The sequence below is a fragment of the Oncorhynchus gorbuscha genome, linkage group LG23 (assembly GCF_021184085.1).
Source record: "Oncorhynchus gorbuscha isolate QuinsamMale2020 ecotype Even-year linkage group LG23, OgorEven_v1.0, whole genome shotgun sequence".
Taxonomy (NCBI): Eukaryota; Metazoa; Chordata; class Actinopteri; order Salmoniformes; family Salmonidae; genus Oncorhynchus; species Oncorhynchus gorbuscha.
The window spans coordinates 10,279,225-10,303,987 of NC_060195.1; the positions used below are offsets into that span (position 1 = coordinate 10,279,225).

The 24,763-nt window shown below is 35.8% G+C and overlaps 1 protein-coding gene across 2 annotated transcripts in view; it reads right to left on the reverse strand.

The window, feature by feature from the left end:
• Positions 1 to 24,763, reverse strand: part of gabrb2a (gamma-aminobutyric acid type A receptor subunit beta2a) — a 140,301-nt gene that overhangs the window by 25,067 nt on the left and 90,471 nt on the right. For both annotated transcript variants that reach the window (XM_046324395.1, XM_046324394.1), the window contains exons 6-7: positions 24,479 to 24,616; positions 23,625 to 23,777 (exon numbers count right to left, since the gene is read on the reverse strand). In XM_046324395.1, coding sequence (XP_046180351.1) covers positions 23,625 to 23,777; positions 24,479 to 24,616 — 291 coding nt within the window. The remainder of the gene's footprint in view (positions 1 to 23,624; positions 23,778 to 24,478; positions 24,617 to 24,763) is intronic.

Consider the following 24,763-nt stretch of genomic DNA (forward strand, 5'->3'; position numbering starts at 1 on the left):
CAACGTATGTTCTAACACTATGACAACAACGTATGTTCTAACACTATGACAACAACGTATGTTCTAACACTATGACAACAACGTATGTTCTACACTATGACAACTACGCATGTTCTAACACTATGACAACAACGCATGTTCTAACACTATGACAACAACGCATGTTCTACACTATGTTCTAACACTATGTTCTCAACACTATGACAACAACGCATGTTCTAACACTATGACAACAACGTATGTTATAACACTATGACAACAACGTATGTTCTAACACTATGTTCTAACACTATGACAACAATGTATGTTCTAACACTATGTTCTAACACTATGACAACAACGTATGTTCTAACACTATGTTCTAACACTATGACAACAACGCATGTTCTAACACTATGACAACAACGTATGTTCTAACACTATGACAACAACGTATGTTCTAACACTATGACAACAACACTATGTTCTAACACTATGACAACAACGCATGTTCTAACACTATGACAACAACACTATGTTCTAACACTATGACAACAACGCATATTCTAACACTATGACAACAACACTATGTTCTAACACTATGACAACAACGTATGTTCTAACACTATGACAACAACGTATGTTCTAACACTATGACAACAACGTATGTTCTAACACTATGACAACAACGTATGTTCTACACTATGACAACAACGCATGTTCTAACACTATGACAACAACGTATGTTCTAACACTATGACAACAACGTATGTTCTACACTATGACAACAATGTATGTTCTAACACTATGACAACAACGTATGTTCTAACACTATGACAACAACGTATGTTCTAACACTATGACAACAACGTATGTTCTAACACTATGACAACAACGCATGTTCTAACACTATGACAACAACGCATGTTATAACACTATGACAACAACATATGTTCTAACACTATGACAACAACGTATGTTCTAACACTATGACAACAACGCATGTTCTACACTATGTTCTAACACTATGTTCTAACACTATGTTCTAACACTATGACAACAACGCATGTTCTAACACTATGACAACAACGTATGTTCTAACACTATGACAACAACGCATGTTCTACACTATGACAACAACGCATGTTCTAACACTATGACAACAACGTATGTTCTACACTATGACAACAGCGCATGTTCTACACTATGACAACAACGCATGTTCTAACACTATGACAACAACGTATGTTCTAACACTATGACAACAACGTATGTTATAACACTATGACAACAACGTATGTTATAACACTATGACAACAACGCATGTTATAACACTATGACAAAACGTATGTTCTAACACTATGACAACAACGCATGTTATAACACTATGACAACAACGTATGTTCTAACACTATGTTCTACCCTATGACAACAACGCATGTTCTAACACTATGACAACAACGTATGTTCTAACACTATGACAACAATGCATGTTCTAACACTATGACAGAAACGTATGTTATAACACTATGACAACAACGTATGTTCTAACACTATGTTCTATGACAACAACGCATGTTCTACACTATGACAACAACGTATGTTCTAACACTATGACAACAACACATGTTCTAACACTATGACAACAACACATGTTCTAACACTATGACAACAACGTATGTTCTAACACTATGACAACAACGTATGTTCTAACACTATGACAACAACGTATGTTCTACACTATGACAACAATGTATGTTCTAACACTATGACAACAACACATGTTCTAACATTATGACAACAACGCATGTTCTAACACTATGACAACAACACATGTTCTACACTATGACAACAATTCTAACACTATGACAACAACACATGTTCTAACAATGACAACAACGCATGTTCTAACACTATGACAACAACGTATGTTCTACACTATGACAACAATGTATGTTCTAACACTATGACAACAACACATGTTCTACACTATGACAACAACGTATGTTCTAACACTATGACAACAACGCATGTTCTAACACTATGACAACAACGCATGTTCTAACACTATGACAACAACGCATGTTCTACACTATGACAACAACGCATGTTCTAACACTATGACAACAACGTATGTTCTAACACTATGTTCTAACACTATGACAACAACGTATGTTCTAACACTATGACAACAACGTATGTTCTAACACTATGACAACAACGCATGTTCTAACACTATGACAACAACGTATGTTCTAACACTATGACAACAACGCATGTTCTAACACTAACAACAACGCATGTTCTATATGACAACAACGTATGTTCTAACACTATGACAACAACGTATGTTCTAACACTATGACAACAACGTAAGTTCTAACACTATGACAACAACGTATGTTCTAACACTATGACAACTACGCATGTTCTAACACTATGACAACAACGCATGTTCTAACACTATGACAACAACGCATGTTCTACACTATGTTCTAACACTATGTTCTCACACTATGACAACAACGCATGTTCTAACACTATGACAACAACGTATGTTATAACACTATGACAACAACGTATGTTCTAACACTATGTTCTAACACTATGACAACAATGTATGTTCTAACACTATGTTCTAACACTATGACAACAACGTATGTTCTAACACTATGTTCTAACACTATGACAACAACGCATGTTCTAACACTATGACAACAACGTATGTTCTAACACTATGACAACAACGTATGTTCTAACACTATGACAACAACACTATGTTCTAACACTATGACAACAACGCATGTTCTAACACTATGACAACAACACTATGTTCTAACACTATGACAACAACGCATTTCTAACACTATGACAACAACACTATGTTCTAACACTATGACAACAACGTATGTTCTAACACTATGACAACAACGTATGTTCTAACACTATGACAACAACGTATGTTCTAACACTATGACAACAACGTATGTTCTACACTATGACAACAACGCATGTTCTAACACTATGACAACAACGTATGTTCTAACACTATGACAACAACGTATGTTCTACACTATGACAACAACGCATGTTCTAACACTATGACAACAACGTATGTTCTAACACAATGACAACAACGTATGTTCTAACACTATGACAACAACGTATGTTCTAATACTATGACAACAACGCATGTTCTAACACTATGACAACAACGCATGTTATAACACTATGACAACAACATATGTTCTAACACTATGACAACAACGTATGTTCTAACACTATGACAACAACGCATGTTCTACACTATGTTCTAACACTATGTTCTAACACTATGTTCTAACACTATGACAACAACGCATGTTCTAACACTATGACAACAACGTATGTTCTACACTATGACAACAACGCATGTTCTACACTATGACAACAACGCATGTTCTAACACTATGACAACAACGTATGTTCTACACTATGACAACAGCGCATGTTCTACACTGACAACAACGCATGTTCTAACACTATGACAACAACGTATGTTCTACACTATGACAACAACGTATGTTATAACACTATGACAACAACGTATGTTATAACACTATGACAACAACGCATGTTATAACACTATGACAGAAACGTATGTTATAACACTATGACAACAACGCATGTTATAACACTATGACAACAACGTATGTTCTAACACTATGTTCTACCCTATGACAACAACGCATGTTCTACACTATGACAACAACGTATGTTCTAACACTATGACAACAATGCATGTTCTAACACTATGACAGAAACGTATGTTATAACACTATGACAACAACGTATGTTCTAACACTATGTTCTACACTATGACAACAACGCATGTTCTACACTATGACAACAACGTATGTTCTAACACTATGACAACAACGTATGTTCTAACACTATGACAACAACGCATGTTCTACACTATGACAACAACGTATGTTCTAACACTATGACAACAACGCATGTTCTAACACTATGACAACAACGCATGTTCTAACACTATGACAACAACGCATGTTCTACACTATGACAACAATGCATGTTCTAACACTATGACAACAACGTATGTCCTAACACTATTTTCTAACACTATGACAACAACGTATGTTCTAACACTATGACAACAATGTATGTTCTAACACTATGACAACAACGCATGTTCTACACTATGACAACAACGCATGTTCTACACTATGACAACAACGTATGTTCTTACACTATGACAACAACGCATGTTCTAACACTATGTTCTAACACTATGACAACAACGTATGTTCTAACACTATGACAACAACGTATGTTCTAAAACTATGACAACAACGTATGTTCTAACACTATGACAACAACATATGATCTAACACTATGACATGTTCTAACACTATGACAACAACGCATGTTCTAACACTATGACAACAACGTATGTTCTAACACTATGACAACAACGTATGTTCTAACACTATGACAACAACGTATGTTCTAACACTATGACAACAACGTATGTTCTACACTATGACAACAACGCATGTTCTAAAACTATGACAACAACGTATGTTCTAACACTATGACAACAACGTATGTTCTAACACTATGACAACAACACTATGTTCTAACACTATGACAACAACGCATGTTCTAACACTATGACAACAACACTATGTTCTAACACTATGACAACAACGTATGTTCTAACACTATGACAACAACGCATGTTCTAACACTATGACAACAACGCATGTTCTAACACTATGTTCTAACACTATGACAACAACGTATGTTCTAACACTATGACAACAACGTATGTTCTAACACTATGACAACAACGCATGTTCTACACTATGACAACAACGTATGTTCTAACACTATGACAACAACGCATGTTCTAACACTATGACAACAACGCATGTTCTACACTATGACAACAACGTATGTTCTAACACTATGACAACAACGTATGTTCTAACACTATGACAACAACGTAAGTTCTAACACTATGACAACAACGTATGTTCTAACACTATGACAACAACGTATGTTATAACACTATGACAACAACGTATGTTCTAACACTATGTTCTAACACTATGACAACAATGTATGTTCTAACACTATGTTCTAACACTATGACAACAACGTATGTTCTAACACTATGTTCTAACACTATGACAACAACGCATGTTCTAACACTATGACAACAACGTATGTTCTAACACTATGACAACAACGTATGTTCTAACACTATGACAACAACACTATGTTCTAACACTATGACAACAACGCATGTTCTAACACTATGACAACAACACTATGTTCTAACACTATGACAACAACGCATATTCTAACACTATGACAACAACACTATGTTCTAACACTATGACAACAACGTATGTTCTAACACTATGACAACAACGTATGTTCTAACACTATGACAACAACGTATGTTCTAACACTATGACAACAACGTATGTTCTACACTATGACAACAACGCATGTTCTAACACTATGACAACAACGTATGTTCTAACACTATGACAACAACGTATGTTCTACACTATGACAACAACGCATGTTCTAACACTATGACAACAACGTATGTTCTAACACAATGACAACAACGTATGTTCTAACACTATGACAACAACGTATGTTCTAATACTATGACAACAACGCATGTTCTAACACTATGACAACAACGCATGTTATAACACTATGACAACAACATATGTTCTAACACTATGACAACAACGTATGTTCTAACACTATGACAACAACGCATGTTCTACACTATGTTCTAACACTATGTTCTAACACTATGTTCTAACACTATGACAACAACGCATGTTCTAACACTATGACAACAACGTATGTTCTACACTATGACAACAACGCATGTTCTACACTATGACAACAACGCATGTTCTAACACTATGACAACAACGTATGTTCTACACTATGACAACAGCGCATGTTCTAACACTATGACAACAACGCATGTTCTAACACTATGACAACAACGTATGTTCTACACTATGACAACAACGTATGTTATAACACTATGACAACAACGTATGTTATAACACTATGACAACAACGCATGTTATAACACTATGACAGAAACGTATGTTATAACACTATGACAACAACGCATGTTATAACACTATGACAACAACGTATGTTCTAACACTATGTTCTACCCTATGACAACAACGCATGTTCTACACTATGACAACAACGTATGTTCTAACACTATGACAACAATGCATGTTCTAACACTATGACAGAAACGTATGTTATAACACTATGACAACAACGTATGTTCTAACACTATGTTCTACACTATGACAACAACGCATGTTCTACACTATGACAACAACGTATGTTCTAACACTATGACAACAACGTATGTTCTAACACTATGACAACAACGCATGTTCTACACTATGACAACAACGTATGTTCTAACACTATGACAACAACGCATGTTCTAACACTATGACAACAACGCATGTTCTAACACTATGACAACAACGCATGTTCTACACTATGACAACAATGCATGTTCTAACACTATGACAACAACGTATGTCCTAACACTATTTTCTAACACTATGACAACAACGTATGTTCTAACACTATGACAACAATGTATGTTCTAACACTATGACAACAACGCATGTTCTACACTATGACAACAACGCATGTTCTACACTATGACAACAACGTATGTTCTTACACTATGACAACAACGCATGTTCTAACACTATGTTCTAACACTATGACAACAACGTATGTTCTACACTATGACAACAACGTATGTTCTAAAACTATGACAACAACGTATGTTCTAACATTATGACAACAACATATGATCTAACACTATGACAACAACGTATGTTCTAACATTATGACAACAACGCATGTTCTAACACTATGACAACAACGCATGTTCTAACACTATGACAACAACGTATGTTCTAACACTATGACAACAACGTATGTTCTAACACTATGACAACAACGTATGTTCTAACACTATGACAACAACGTATGTTCTACACTATGACAACAACGCATGTTCTAAAACTATGACAACAACGTATGTTCTAACACTATGACAACAACGTATGTTCTAACACTATGACAACAACACTATGTTCTAACACTATGACAACAACGCATGTTCTAACACTATGACAACAACACTATGTTCTAACACTATGACAACAACGCATGTTCTAACACTATGACAACAACACTATGTTCTAACACTATGACAACAACATATGTTCTAACACTATGACAACAACGTAAGTTCTAACACTATGACAACAATGTATGTTCTAACACTATGACAACAACGTATGTTCTACACTATGACAACAACGCATGTTCTAACATTATGACAACAACGTATGTTCTAACACAATGACAACAACGTATGTTCTAACACTATGACAACAACGCATGTTCTAACACTATGACAACAACACTATGTTCTAACACTATGACAACAACGTATGTTCTAACACTATGACAACAACGCATGTTCTAACACTATGACAACAACGTATGTTCTAACACTATGACAACAACGTAAGTTCTAACACTATGACAACAACGTATGTTATAACACTATGACAACAACGTATGTTCTACACTATGACAACTACGCATGTTCTAACACTATGACAACAACGCATGTTCTACACTATGTTCTAACACTATGTTCTAACACTATGTTCTAACACTATCACAACAACGCATGTTCTAACACTATGACAACAACGTATGTTCTACACTATGACAACAACGCATGTTCTACACTATGACAACAACGCATGTTCTAACACTATGACAACAACGTATGTTCTACACTATGACAACAGCGCATGTTCTACACTATGACAACAACGCATGTTCTAACACTATGACAACAACGTATGTTCTACACTATGACAACAACATATGTTATAACACTATGACAACAACGTATGTTATAACACTATGACAACAACGCATGTTATAACACTATGACAACAACGTATGTTCTAACACTATGTTCTACCCTATGACAACAACGCATGTTCTACACTATGATAACAACGTATGTTCTAACACTATGACAACAATGCATGTTCTAACACTATGACAGAAACGTATGTTATAACACTATGACAACAACGTATGTTCTAACACTATGTTCTACACTATGACAACAACGCATGTTCTACACTATGACAACAACGTATGTTCTAACACTATGACAACAACGTATGTTCTACACTATGACAACAACGTATGTTATAACACTATGACAACAACGTATGTTATAACACTATGACAACAACGCATGTTATAACACTATGACAGAAACGTATGTTATAACACTATGACAACAACGCATGTTATAACACTATGACAACAACGTATGTTCTAACACTATGTTCTACCCTATGACAACAACGCATGTTCTACACTATGATAACAACGTATGTTCTAACACTATGACAACAATGCATGTTCTAACACTATGACAGAAACGTATGTTATAACACTATGACAACAACGTATGTTCTAACACTATGTTCTACACTATGACAACAACGCATGTTCTACACTATGACAACAACGTATGTTCTAACACTATGACAACAACGTATGTTCTAACACTATGACAACAACGCATGTTCTACACTATGACAACAACGTATGTTCTAACACTATGACAACAACGCATGTTCTAACACTATGACAACAACGCATGTTCTAACACTATGACAACAACGCATGTTCTACACTATGACAACAATGCATGTTCTAACACTATGACAACAACGTATGTCCTAACACTATTTTCTAACACTATGACAACAACGTATGTTCTAACACTATGACAACAATGTATGTTCTAACACTATGACAACAACGCATGTTCTACACTATGACAACAACGCATGTTCTACACTATGACAACAACGTATGTTCTTACACTATGACAACAACGCATGTTCTAACACTATGTTCTAACACTATGACAACAACGTATGTTCTAACACTATGACAACAACGCATGTTCTAACACTATGACAACAACGTATGTTCTACACTATGACAACAGCGCATGTTCTACACTATGACAACAACGCATGTTCTAACACTATGACAACAACACTATGTTCTAACACTATGACAACAACGTATGTTCTAACACTATGACAACAACGTATGTTCTAACACTATGACAACAACACTATGTTCTAACACTATGACAACAACGCATGTTCTAACACTATGACAACAACACTATGTTCTAACACTATGACAACAACGCATGTTCTAACACTATGACAACAACACTATGTTCTAACACTATGACAACAACGCATGTTCTAACACTATGACAACAACACTATGTTCTAACACTATGACAACAACGTATGTTCTAACACTATGACAACAACGTATGTTCTAACACTATGACAACAACGTATGTTCTACACTATGACAACAACGCATGTTCTAACACTATGTTCTAACACTATGACAACAATGTATGTTCTACAATATGACAACAACGCATGTTCTAACACTATGACAACAACGCATGTTCTAACACTATGACAACAACGCATGTTCTAACACTATGACAACAACGTATGTTCTACACTATGACAACAACGTATGTTCTAAAACTATGACAACAACGTATGTTCTAACATTATAACAACAACATATGATCTAACACTATGACAACAACGTATGTTCTAACATTATGACAACAACGCATGTTCTAACACTATGACAACAACGCATGTTCTAACACTATGACAACAACGTATGTTCTAACACTATGACAACAACGTATGTTCTAACACTATGACAACAACGTATGTTCTAACACTATGACAACAACGTATGTTCTACACTATGACAACAACGCATGTTCTAAAACTATGACAACAACGTATGTTCTAACACTATGACAACAACGTATGTTCTAACACTATGACAACAACACTATGTTCTAACACTATGACAACAACGCATGTTCTAACACTATGACAACAACACTATGTTCTAACACTATGACAACAACGCATGTTCTAAAACTATGACAACAACACTATGTTCTAACACTATGACAACAACGTATGTTCTAACACTATGACAACAACGCATGTTCTAACACTATGACAACAACACTATGTTCTAACACTATGACAACAACGTATGTTCTAACACTATGAAAACAACGTATGTTCTAACACTATGACAACAACGCATGTTCTAACACTATGACAACAACATATGTTCTAACACTATGACAACAACGTAAGTTCTAACACTATGACAACAACGTATGTTATAACACTATGACAACAACGTATGTTCTACACTATGACAACTACGCATGTTCTAACACTATGACAACAACGCATGTTCTACACTATGTTCTAACACTATGTTCTAACACTATGTTCTAACACTATGTTCTAACACTATGACAACAACGCATGTTCTAACACTATGACAACAACGTATGTTCTACACTATGACAACAACGCATGTTCTACACTATGACAACAACGCATGTTCTAACACTATGACAACAACGTATGTTCTACACTATGACAACAACGTATGTTATAACACTATGACAACAACGTATGTTATAACACTATGACAACAACGCATGTTATAACACTATGACAGAAACGTATGTTATAACACTATGACAACAACGCATGTTATAACACTATGACAACAACGTATGTTCTAACACTATGTTCTACCCTATGACAACAACGCATGTTCTACACTATGACAACAACGTATGTTCTAACACTATGACAACAATGCATGTTCTAACACTATGACAGAAACGTATGTTATAACACTATGACAACAACGTATGTTCTAACACTATGTTCTACACTATGACAACAACGCATGTTCTACACTATGACAACAACGTATGTTCTAACACTATGACAACAACGCATGTTCTACACTATGACAACAACGTATGTTCTAACACTATGACAACAACGCATGTTCTAACACTATGACAACAACGCATGTTCTAACACTATGACAACAACGCATGTTCTACACTATGACAACAATGCATGTTCTAACACTATGACAACAACGTATGTCCTAACACTATTTTCTAACACTATGACAACAACGTATGTTCTAACACTATGACAACAATGTATGTTCTAACACTATGACAACAACGCATGTTCTACACTATGACAACAACGCATGTTCTACACTATGACAACAACGTATGTTCTTACACTATGACAACAACGCATGTTCTAACACTATGTTCTAACACTATGACAACAACGTATGTTCTAACACTATGACAACAACGCATGTTCTAACACTATGACAACAACGTATGTTCTACACTATGACAACAGCGCATGTTCTACACTATGACAACAACGCATGTTCTAACACTATGACAACAACACTATGTTCTAACACTATGACAACAACGTATGTTCTTACACTATGACAACAACGCATGTTCTAACACTATGTTCTAACACTATGACAACAACGTATGTTCTAACACTATGACAACAACGCATGTTCTAACACTATGACAACAACGTATGTTCTACACTATGACAACAGCGCATGTTCTACACTATGACAACAACGCATGTTCTAACACTATGACAACAACACTATGTTCTAACACTATGACAACAACGTATGTTCTAACACTATGACAACAACGTATGTTCTAACACTATGACAACAACACTATGTTCTAACACTATGACAACAACACATGTTCTAACACTATGACAACAACACTATGTTCTAACACTATGACAACAACGCATGTTCTAACACTATGACAACAACACTATGTTCTAACACTATGACAACAACGTATGTTCTAACACTATGACAACAATGTATGTTCTAACACTATGACAACAATGTATGTTCTAACACTATGACAACAACGTATGTTCTACACTATGACAACAACGCATGTTCTAACATTATGACAACAACGTATGTTCTAACACAATGACAACAACGTATGTTCTAACACTATGACAACAACGCATGTTCTAACACTATGACAACAACACTATGTTCTAACACTATGACAACAACGTATGTTCTAACACTATGACAACAACGTATGTTCTAACACTATGACAACAACGTATGTTCTACACTATGACAACAACGCATGTTCTAACACTATGTTCTAACACTATGACAACAACGTATGTTCTACAATATGACAACAACGCATGTTCTAACACTATGACAACAACGCATGTTCTAACACTATGACAACAACGCATGTTCTAACACTATGACAACAACGTATGTTCTACACTATGACAACAACGTATGTTCTAACACTATGACAACAACGTATGTTCTAACATTATGACAACAACGCATGTTCTAACACTATGACAACAACGCATGTTCTAACACTATGACAACAACGTATGTTCTAACACTATGACAACAACGTATGTTCTAACACTATGACAACAACGTATGTTCTAACACTATGACAACAACGTATGTTCTACACTATGACAACAACGCATGTTCTAAAACTATGACAACAACGTATGTTCTAACACTATGACAACAACGTATGTTCTAACACTATGACAACAACACTATGTTCTAACACTATGACAACAACGCATGTTCTAACACTATGACAACAACACTATGTTCTAACACTATGACAACAACGCATGTTCTAAAACTATGACAACAACACTATGTTCTAACACTATGACAACAACGTATGTTCTAACACTATGACAACAACGTATGTTCTAACACTATGACAACAACGTATGTTCTAACACTATGACAACAACGTATGTTCTACACTATGACAACAACGCATGTTCTAACATTATGACAACAACGTATGTTCTAACACAATGACAACAACGTATGTTCTAACACTATGACAACAACGCATGTTCTAACACTATGACAACAACACTATGTTCTAACACTATGACAACAACGTATGTTCTAACACTATGACAACAACGTATGTTCTAACACTATGACAACAACGCATTTTCTAACACTATGACAACAACGTATGTTCTAACACTATGACAACAACGTAAGTTCTAACACTATGACAACAACGTATGTTATAACACTATGACAACAACGTATGTTCTACACTATGACAACTACGCATGTTCTAACACTATGACAACAACGCATGTTCTACACTATGTTCTAACACTATGTTCTAACACTATGTTCTAACACTATGTTCTAACACTATGACAACAACGCATGTTCTAACACTATGACAACAACGTATGTTCTACACTATGACAACAGCGCATGTTCTACACTATGACAACAACGCATGTTCTAACACTATGACAACAACGTATGTTCTACACTATGACAACAACGTATGTTATAACACTATGACAACAACGTATGTTATAACACTATGACAACAACGCATGTTATAACACTATGACAGAAACGTATGTTATAACACTATGACAACAACGCATGTTATAACACTATGACAACAACGTATGTTCTAACACTATGTTCTACCCTATGACAACAACGCATGTTCTACACTATGACAACAACGTATGTTCTAACACTATGACAACAATGCATGTTCTAACACTATGACAGAAACGTATGTTATAACACTATGACAACAACGTATGTTCTAACACTATGTTCTACACTATGACAACAACGCATGTTCTACACTATGACAACAACGTATGTTCTAACACTATGACAACAACGTATGTTCTAACACTATGACAACAACGCATGTTCTAACACTATGACAACAACGCATGTTCTAACACTATGACAACAACGCATGTTCTACACTATGACAACAATGCATGTTCTAACACTATGACAACAACGTATGTCCTAACACTATTTTCTAACACTATGACAACAACGTATGTTCTAACACTATGACAACAATGTATGTTCTAACACTATGACAACAACGCATGTTCTACACTATGACAACAACGCATGTTCTACACTATGACAACAACGTATGTTCTTACACTATGACAACAACGCATGTTCTAACACTATGTTCTAACACTATGACAACAACGTATGTTCTAACACTATGACAACAACGCATGTTCTAACACTATGACAACAACGTATGTTCTACACTATGACAACAGCGCATGTTCTACACTATGACAACAACGCATGTTCTAACACTATGACAACAACACTATGTTCTAACACTATGACAACAACGTATGTTCTAACACTATGACAACAACGTATGTTCTAACACTATGACAACAACACTATGTTCTAACACTATGACAACAACGCATGTTCTAACACTATGACAACAACACTATGTTCTAACACTATGACAACAACGCATGTTCTAACACTATGACAACAACACTATGTTCTAACACTATGACAACAACGTATGTTCTAACACTATGACAACAACGTATGTTCTAACACTATGACAACAATGTATGTTCTAACACTATGACAACAACGTATGTTCTACACTATGACAACAACGCATGTTCTAACATTATGACAACAACGTATGTTCTAACACAATGACAACAACGTATGTTCTAACACTATGACAACAACGCATGTTCTAACACTATGACAACAACACTATGTTCTAACACTATGACAACAACGTATGTTCTAACACTATGACAACAACGTATGTTCTAACACTATGACAACAACGTATGTTCTAACACTATGACAACAACGTAAGTTCTAACACTATGACAACAACGTATGTTATAACACTATGACAACAACGTATGTTCTACACTATGACAACTACGCATGTTCTAACACTATGACAACAACGCATGTTCTACACTATGTTCTAACACTATGTTCTAACACTATGTTCTAACACTATGACAACAACGCATGTTCTAACACTATGCAACAACGTATGTTCTACACTATGACAACAACGTATGTTCTAACACTATGACAACAACGTATGTTCTAACACTATGACAACAACACTATGTTCTAACACTATGACAACAACGCATGTTCTAACACTATGACAACAACACTATGTTCTAACACTATGACAACAACGCATGTTCTAAAACTATGACAACAACACTATGTTCTAACACTATGACAACAACGTATGTTCTAACACTATGACAACAACGTATGTTCTAACACTATGACAACAACGTATGTTCTAACACTATGACAACAACGTATGTTCTACACTATGACAACAACGCATGTTCTAACATTATGACAACAACGTATGTTCTAACACAATGACAACAACGTATGTTCTAACACTATGACAACAACGCATGTTCTAACACTATGACAACAACACTATGTTCTAACACTATGACAACAACGTATGTTCTAACACTATGACAACAACGTATGTTCTAACACTATGACAACAACGCATTTTCTAACACTATGACAACAACGTATGTTCTAACACTATGACAACAACGTAAGTTCTAACACTATGACAACAACGTATGTTATAACACTATGACAACAACGTATGTTCTACACTATGACAACTACGCATGTTCTAACACTATGACAACAACGCATGTTCTACACTATGTTCTAACACTATGTTCTAACACTATGTTCTAACACTATGTTCTAACACTATGACAACAACGCATGTTCTAACACTATGACAACAACGTATGTTCTACACTATGACAACAGCGCATGTTCTACACTATGACAACAACGCATGTTCTAACACTATGACAACAACGTATGTTCTACACTATGACAACAACGTATGTTATAACACTATGACAACAACGTATGTTATAACACTATGACAACAACGCATGTTATAACACTATGACAGAAACGTATGTTATAACACTATGACAACAACGCATGTTATAACACTATGACAACAACGTATGTTCTAACACTATGTTCTACCCTATGACAACAACGCATGTTCTACACTATGACAACAACGTATGTTCTAACACTATGACAACAATGCATGTTCTAACACTATGACAGAAACGTATGTTATAACACTATGACAACAACGTATGTTCTAACACTATGTTCTACACTATGACAACAACGCATGTTCTACACTATGACAACAACGTATGTTCTAACACTATGACAACAACGTATGTTCTAACACTATGACAACAACGCATGTTCTAACACTATGACAACAACGCATGTTCTAACACTATGACAACAACGCATGTTCTACACTATGACAACAATGCATGTTCTAACACTATGACAACAACGTATGTCCTAACACTATTTTCTAACACTATGACAACAACGTATGTTCTAACACTATGACAACAATGTATGTTCTAACACTATGACAACAACGCATGTTCTACACTATGACAACAACGCATGTTCTACACTATGACAACAACGTATGTTCTTACACTATGACAACAACGCATGTTCTAACACTATGTTCTAACACTATGACAACAACGTATGTTCTAACACTATGACAACAACGCATGTTCTAACACTATGACAACAACGTATGTTCTACACTATGACAACAGCGCATGTTCTACACTATGACAACAACGCATGTTCTAACACTATGACAACAACACTATGTTCTAACACTATGACAACAACGTATGTTCTAACACTATGACAACAACGTATGTTCTAACACTATGACAACAACACTATGTTCTAACACTATGACAACAACGCATGTTCTAACACTATGACAACAACACTATGTTCTAACACTATGACAACAACGCATGTTCTAACACTATGACAACAACACTATGTTCTAACACTATGACAACAACGTATGTTCTAACACTATGACAACAACGTATGTTCTAACACTATGACAACAATGTATGTTCTAACACTATGACAACAACGTATGTTCTACACTATGACAACAACGCATGTTCTAACATTATGACAACAACGTATGTTCTAACACAATGACAACAACGTATGTTCTAACACTATGACAACAACGCATGTTCTAACACTATGACAACAACACTATGTTCTAACACTATGACAACAACGTATGTTCTAACACTATGACAACAACGTATGTTCTAACACTATGACAACAACGTATGTTCTAACACTATGACAACAACGTAAGTTCTAACACTATGACAACAACGTATGTTATAACACTATGACAACAACGTATGTTCTACACTATGACAACTACGCATGTTCTAACACTATGACAACAACGCATGTTCTACACTATGTTCTAACACTATGTTCTAACACTATGTTCTAACACTATGACAACAACGCATGTTCTAACACTATGCAACAACGTATGTTCTACACTATGACAACAACGCATGTTCTAACACTATGCAACAACGTATGTTCTACACTATGACAACAACGCATGTTCTAACACTATGACAACAACGTATGTTCTACACTATGACAACAGCGCATGTTCTACACTATGACAACAACGCATGTTCTAACACTATGACAACAACGTATGTTCTACACTATGACAACAACGTATGTTATAACACTATGACAACAACGTATGTTATAACACTATGACAACAACGCATGTTATAACACTATGACAGAAACGTATGTTATAACACTATGACAACAACGCATGTTATAACACTATGACAACAACGTATGTTCTAACACTATGTTCTACCCTATGACAACAACGCATGTTCTACACTATGACAACAACGTATGTTCTAACACTATGACAACAATGCATGTTCTAACACTATGACAGAAACGTATGTTATAACACTATGACAACAACGTATGTTCTAACACTATGTTCTACACTATGACAACAACGCATGTTCTACACTATAACAACAACGTATGTTCTAACACTATGACAACAACGTATGTTCTAACACTATGACAACAACGCATGTTCTACACTATGACAACAACGTATGTTCTAACACTATGACAACAACGCATGTTCTAACACTATGACAACAACGCATGTTCTAACACTATGACAACAACGCATGTTCTACACTATGACAACAATGCATGTTCTAACACTATGACAACAACGTATGTTCTAAACACTATGACAACAACGTATGTTCTAACACTATGACAACAATGTATGTTCTAACACTAACAACAACGCATGACACTATAACAACAACGTATGTTCTAACACTATGACAACAACGTATGTTCTAACACTATGACAACAACGCATGTTCTACACTATGACAACAACGTATGTTCTAACACTATGACAACAACGCATGTTCTAACACTATGACAACAACGCATGTTCTAACACTATGACAACAACACTATGTTCTAACACTATGACAACAACGCATGTTCTAACACTATGACAACAACACTATGTTCTAACACTATGACAACAACGTATGTTCTAACACTATGACAACAACGTATGTTCTAACACTATGACAACAATGTATGTTCTAACACTATGACAACAACGTATGTTCTACACTATGACAACAACGCATGTTCTAACATTATGACAACAACGTATGTTCTAACACAATGACAACAACGTATGTTCTAACACTATGACAACAACGCATGTTCTAACACTATGACAACAACACTATGTTCTAACACTATGACAACAACGTATGTTCTAACACTATGACAACAACGTATGTTCTAACACTATGACAACAACGTATGTTCTAACACTATGACAACAACGTATGTTCTACACTATGACAACTACGCATGTTCTAACACTATGACAACAACGCATGTTCTACACTATGTTCTAACACTATGTTCTAACACTATGTTCTAACACTATGACAACAACGCATGTTCTAACACTATGCAACAACAACGTATGTTCTACACTATGACAACAACGCATGTTCTAACACTATGCAACAACGTATGTTCTACACTATGACAACAACGCATGTTCTAACACTATGACAACAACGTATGTTCTACACTATGACAACAGCGCATGTTCTACACTATGACAACAACGCATGTTCTAACACTATGACAACAACGTATGTTCTACACTATGACAACAACGTATGTTATAACACTATGACAACAACGTATGTTATAACACTATGACAACAACGCATGTTATAACACTATGACAGAAACGTATGTTATAACACTATGACAACAACGCATGTTATAACACTATGACAACAACGTATGTTCTAACACTATGTTCTACCCTATGACAACAACGCATGTTCTACACTATGACAACAACGTATGTTCTAACACTATGACAACAATGCATGTTCTAACACTATGACAGAAACGTATGTTATAACACTATGACAACAACGTATGTTCTAACACTATGTTCTACACTATGACAACAACGCATGTTCTACACTATGACAACAACGTATGTTCTAACACTATGACAACAACGTATGTTCTAACACTATGACAACAACGCATGTTCTACACTATGACAACAACGTATGTTCTAACACTATGACAACAACGCATGTTCTAACACTATGACAACAACGCATGTTCTAACACTATGACAACAACGCATGTTCTACACTATGACAACAATGCATTGTTCTAACACTATGACAACAACGTATGTCCTAACACTATGACAACAACGTATGTTCTTACACTATGACAACAACGCATGTTCTAACACTATGTTCTAACACTATGACAACAACGTATGTTCTAACACTATGACAACAACGCATGTTCTAACACTATGACAACAACGTATGTTCTACACTATGACAACAGCGCATGTTCTACACTATGACAACAACGCATGTTCTAACACTATGACAACAACGTATGTTCTACACTATGACAACAACGTATGTTATAACACTATGACAACAACGTATGTTATAACACTATGACAACAACGCATGTTATAACACTATGACAGAAACGTATGTTCTAACACTATGACAACAATGCATGTTATAACACTATGACAACAACGTATGTTCTAACACTATGTTCTACACTATGACAACAACGCATGTTCTACACTATGACAACAACGTATGTTCTAACACTATGACAACAATGCATGTTCTAACACTATGACAGAAACGTATGTTATAACACTATGACAACAACGTATGTTCTAACACTATGTTCTACACTATGACAACAACGCATGTTCTACACTATGACAACAACGTATGTTCTAACACTATGACAACAACGTATGTTCTAACACTATGACAACAACGCATGTTCTACACTATGACAACAACGTATGTTCTAACACTATGACAACAACGCATGTTCTAACACTATGACAACAACGCATGTTCTAACACTATGACAACAACGCATGTTCTACACTATGACAACAACGTATGTTCTAACACTATGACAACAACGTATGTTCTAACACTATGACAACAACGCATGTTCTACACTATGACAACAACGTATGTTCTAACACTATGACAACAACGCATGTTCTAACACTATGACAACAACGCATGTTCTAACACTATGACAACAACGCATGTTCTACACTATGACAACAATGCATTGTTCTAACACTATGACAACAACGTATGTCCTAACACTATGACAACAACGTATGTTCTTACACTATGACAACAACGCATGTTCTAACACTATGTTCTAACACTATGACAACAACGTATGTTCTAACACTATGACAACAACGCATGTTCTAACACTATGACAACAACGTATGTTCTACACTATGACAACAGCGCATGTTCTACACTATGACAACAACGCATGTTCTAACACTATGACAACAACGTATGTTCTACACTATGACAACAACGTATGTTATAACACTATGACAACAACGTATGTTATAACACTATGACAACAACGCATGTTATAACACTATGACAGAAACGTATGTTCTAACACTATGACAACAATGCATGTTATAACACTATGACAACAACGTATGTTCTAACACTATGTTCTACACTATGACAACAACGCATGTTCTACACTATGACAACAACGTATGTTCTAACACTATGACAACAATGCATGTTCTAACACTATGACAGAAACGTATGTTATAACACTATGACAACAACGTATGTTCTAACACTATGTTCTACACTATGACAACAACGCATGTTCTACACTATGACAACAACGTATGTTCTAACACTATGACAACAACGTATGTTCTAACACTATGACAACAACGCATGTTCTACACTATGACAACAACGTATGTTCTAACACTATGACAACAACGCATGTTCTAACACTATGACAACAACGCATGTTCTAACACTATGACAACAACGCATGTTCTACACTATGACAACAATGCATGTTCTAACACTATGACAACAACGTACGTCCTAACACTATTTTCTAACACTATGACAACAACGTATGTTCTAACACTATGACAACAACGTATGTTCTAACACTATGACAACAACGCATGTTCTACACTATGACAACAACGCATGTTCTACACTATGACAACAACGTATGTTCTTACACTATGACAACAACGCATGTTCTAACACTATGTTCTAACACTATGACAACAACGTATGTTCTAACACTATGACAACAACGCATGTTCTAACACTATGACAACAACGTATGTTCTACACTATGACAACAACGTATGTTATAACACTATGACAACAACGTATGTTATAACACTATGACAACAACGCATGTTATAACACTATGACAGAAACGTATGTTCTAACACTATGACAACAATGCATGTTATAACACTATGACAACAACGTATGTTCTAACACTATGTTCTACACTATGACAACAACGCATGTTCTACACTATGACAACAACGTATGTTCTAACACTATGACAACAATGCATGTTCTAACACTATGACAGACACGTATGTTATAACACTATGACAACAACGTATGTTCTAACACTATGTTCTACACTATGACAACAACGCATGTTCTACACTATGACAACAACGTATGTTCTAACACTATGACAACAACGTATGTTCTAACACTATGACAACAACGCATGTTCTACACTATGACAACAACGTATGTTCTAACACTATGACAACAACGCATGTTCTAACACTATGACAACAACGCATGTTCTAACACTATGACAACAACGCATGTTCTACACTATGACAACAATGCATGTTCTAACACTATGACAACAACGTACGTCCTAACACTATTTTCTAACACTATGACAACAACGCATGTTCTACACTATGACAACAACGCATGTTCTACACTATGACAACAACGTATGTTCTTACACTATGACAACAACGCATGTTCTAACACTATGTTCTAACACTATGACAACAACGTATGTTCTAACACTATGACAACAACGCATGTTCTAACACTATGACAACAACGCATGTTCTAACACTATGACAACAACGCATGTTCTAACACTATGACAACAACGCATGTTCTAACACTATGAAAACAACGTATGTTCTAACACTATGACAACAATGCATGTTCTAACACTATGACAACAACGCATGTTCTAACACTATGACAACAACGTATGTTCTACACTATGACAACAACGCATGTTCTAACACTATGTTCTAACACTATGACAACAACGTATGTTCTACACTATGACAACAACTTATGTTCTAACACTATGACAACAACGCATGTTCTAACACTATGACAACAACGCATGTTCTACACTATGACAACAACGCATGTTCTAACACTATGACAACAACGCATGTTCTACACTATGACAACAACGTATGTTATAACACTATGACAACAACGTATGTTTTACACTATGACAACAACGTATGTTCTAACACTATGACAACAACGCATGTTCTAACACTATGTTCTAACAGTATGTTCTAACACTATGACAACAACGCATGTTCTAACACAATGACAACAACGTATGTTCTACACTATGACAACAACATATGTTCTAACACTATGACAACAACGCATGTTCTAACACTATGACAACAACGTATGTTCTAACACTATGACAACAACGTATGTTCTACACTATGACAACAACGTATGTTCTACACTATGACAACAACGCATGTTCTACATGACATTTTAGAACGATGCAAACACTATGACAACAACGCATGTTCTACACTATGACAACAACGTATGTTCTAACACTATGACAACAACGCATGTTCTAACACTATGACAACAACACATGTTCTACACTATGACAACAACGTATGTTCTAACACTATGACAACAACGCATGTTATAACACTATGACAACAACGCATGTTATAACACTATGACAACAACGCATGTTCTAACACTATGACAACAACGTATGTTATAACACTATGACAACAACGCATGTTATAACACTATGTTCTAACACTATGTTCTAACACTATGTTCTAACACTATGTTCTACACTATGACAACAACGTATGTTCTAACACTATGACAACAACGTTTGTAAACATCGTCATATAATGTCTAAGTTTAATTTGATTTACGTATTGATTGGTTGATTGACTGATGACTCTATTGATGGAATTCGATGGGCAGTCTTACCCAGGGCCACTCTGGCAGCGGAGGCATCATAGTTGATCCAGAAGGAGACCCAGGACAGGATGGTGATCAGGATAGAGGGCATGTAGGTCTGGAGGATAAAGTAGCCGATGTTCCTCTTCAGCTTGAAGCTCAGAGACAGACGTGGGTAGGAACCTGCATGGAGGAAAACAGACAGAACTGTATGTATTTTATTTTGCTTTATTAAACCAGGTAAACCATTAAGAATACGTTGTCTTTTACAGTCTTTTAAAGACCTGAAGTGGAGGGATCAGAAGTGAAAAAGCAGAGAAAGGTAATATACGGAATATCTGTGGATCACCCCCTGAAAAGCCAATGTGTAGCCATAGATATACAGCACCTACTCATTCCAGGGGTTTCCTTTATTTGGACTAGTTTCTACATTGTAGAATAATAGTGAAGACATCAACACTATGAAATAACACACATGGAATTTTAATTTTACTTTTATTTAACCAGGCAAGTCAGTTAAGAACACATTCTTATTTTCAATGACGGCCTGGGAACAGTGGGTTAACTGCCTGTTCAGGGGCAGAATGACAGATTTGTACCTTGTCAGCTCGGGGGTTTGAACTCGCAACCTTCCGGTTACTAGTCCAACGCTCTAACCACTAGGCTACGCTGCCGCCCCAATCATGTAGTAACCAAAATGGTGTAACCAAAACAAAATATATTTTAGATTTTAGATTCTTCAAAGTAGCCACCCTTTGCCTTTTGACAGCTTATCACACTCTTGGCATTCTCTCAACCAGTAATCATGAGGAATGCTTTTCCAACAGTCTTTAAAGAGTTCCCACATACGCTACATAGGTATCAAAACGGCCACCACTGTGTACCTGTAGAGAAGACCACGTTCTTGGAGACCAGCTTGTAGTCCACGATGGAGAACTGAGGCAGCTCTATTCTCTCCACCCCAGACACAGCTCCATCTCCCCCTCGCCAGTAGAACTCAATGTCATCAGTGGTGTAGCCATCTGCAATATGTCGAAGATAAACACACAACGCAGAGACAGAGGACTAGAGGTCAAAAGGACGATAAGTCAATCGAGTAATAACGATCAATGGAAATTGTTTTTTTCTGTAATACGGAATTATTGATCCATGGTTTTGAGACATGGGAG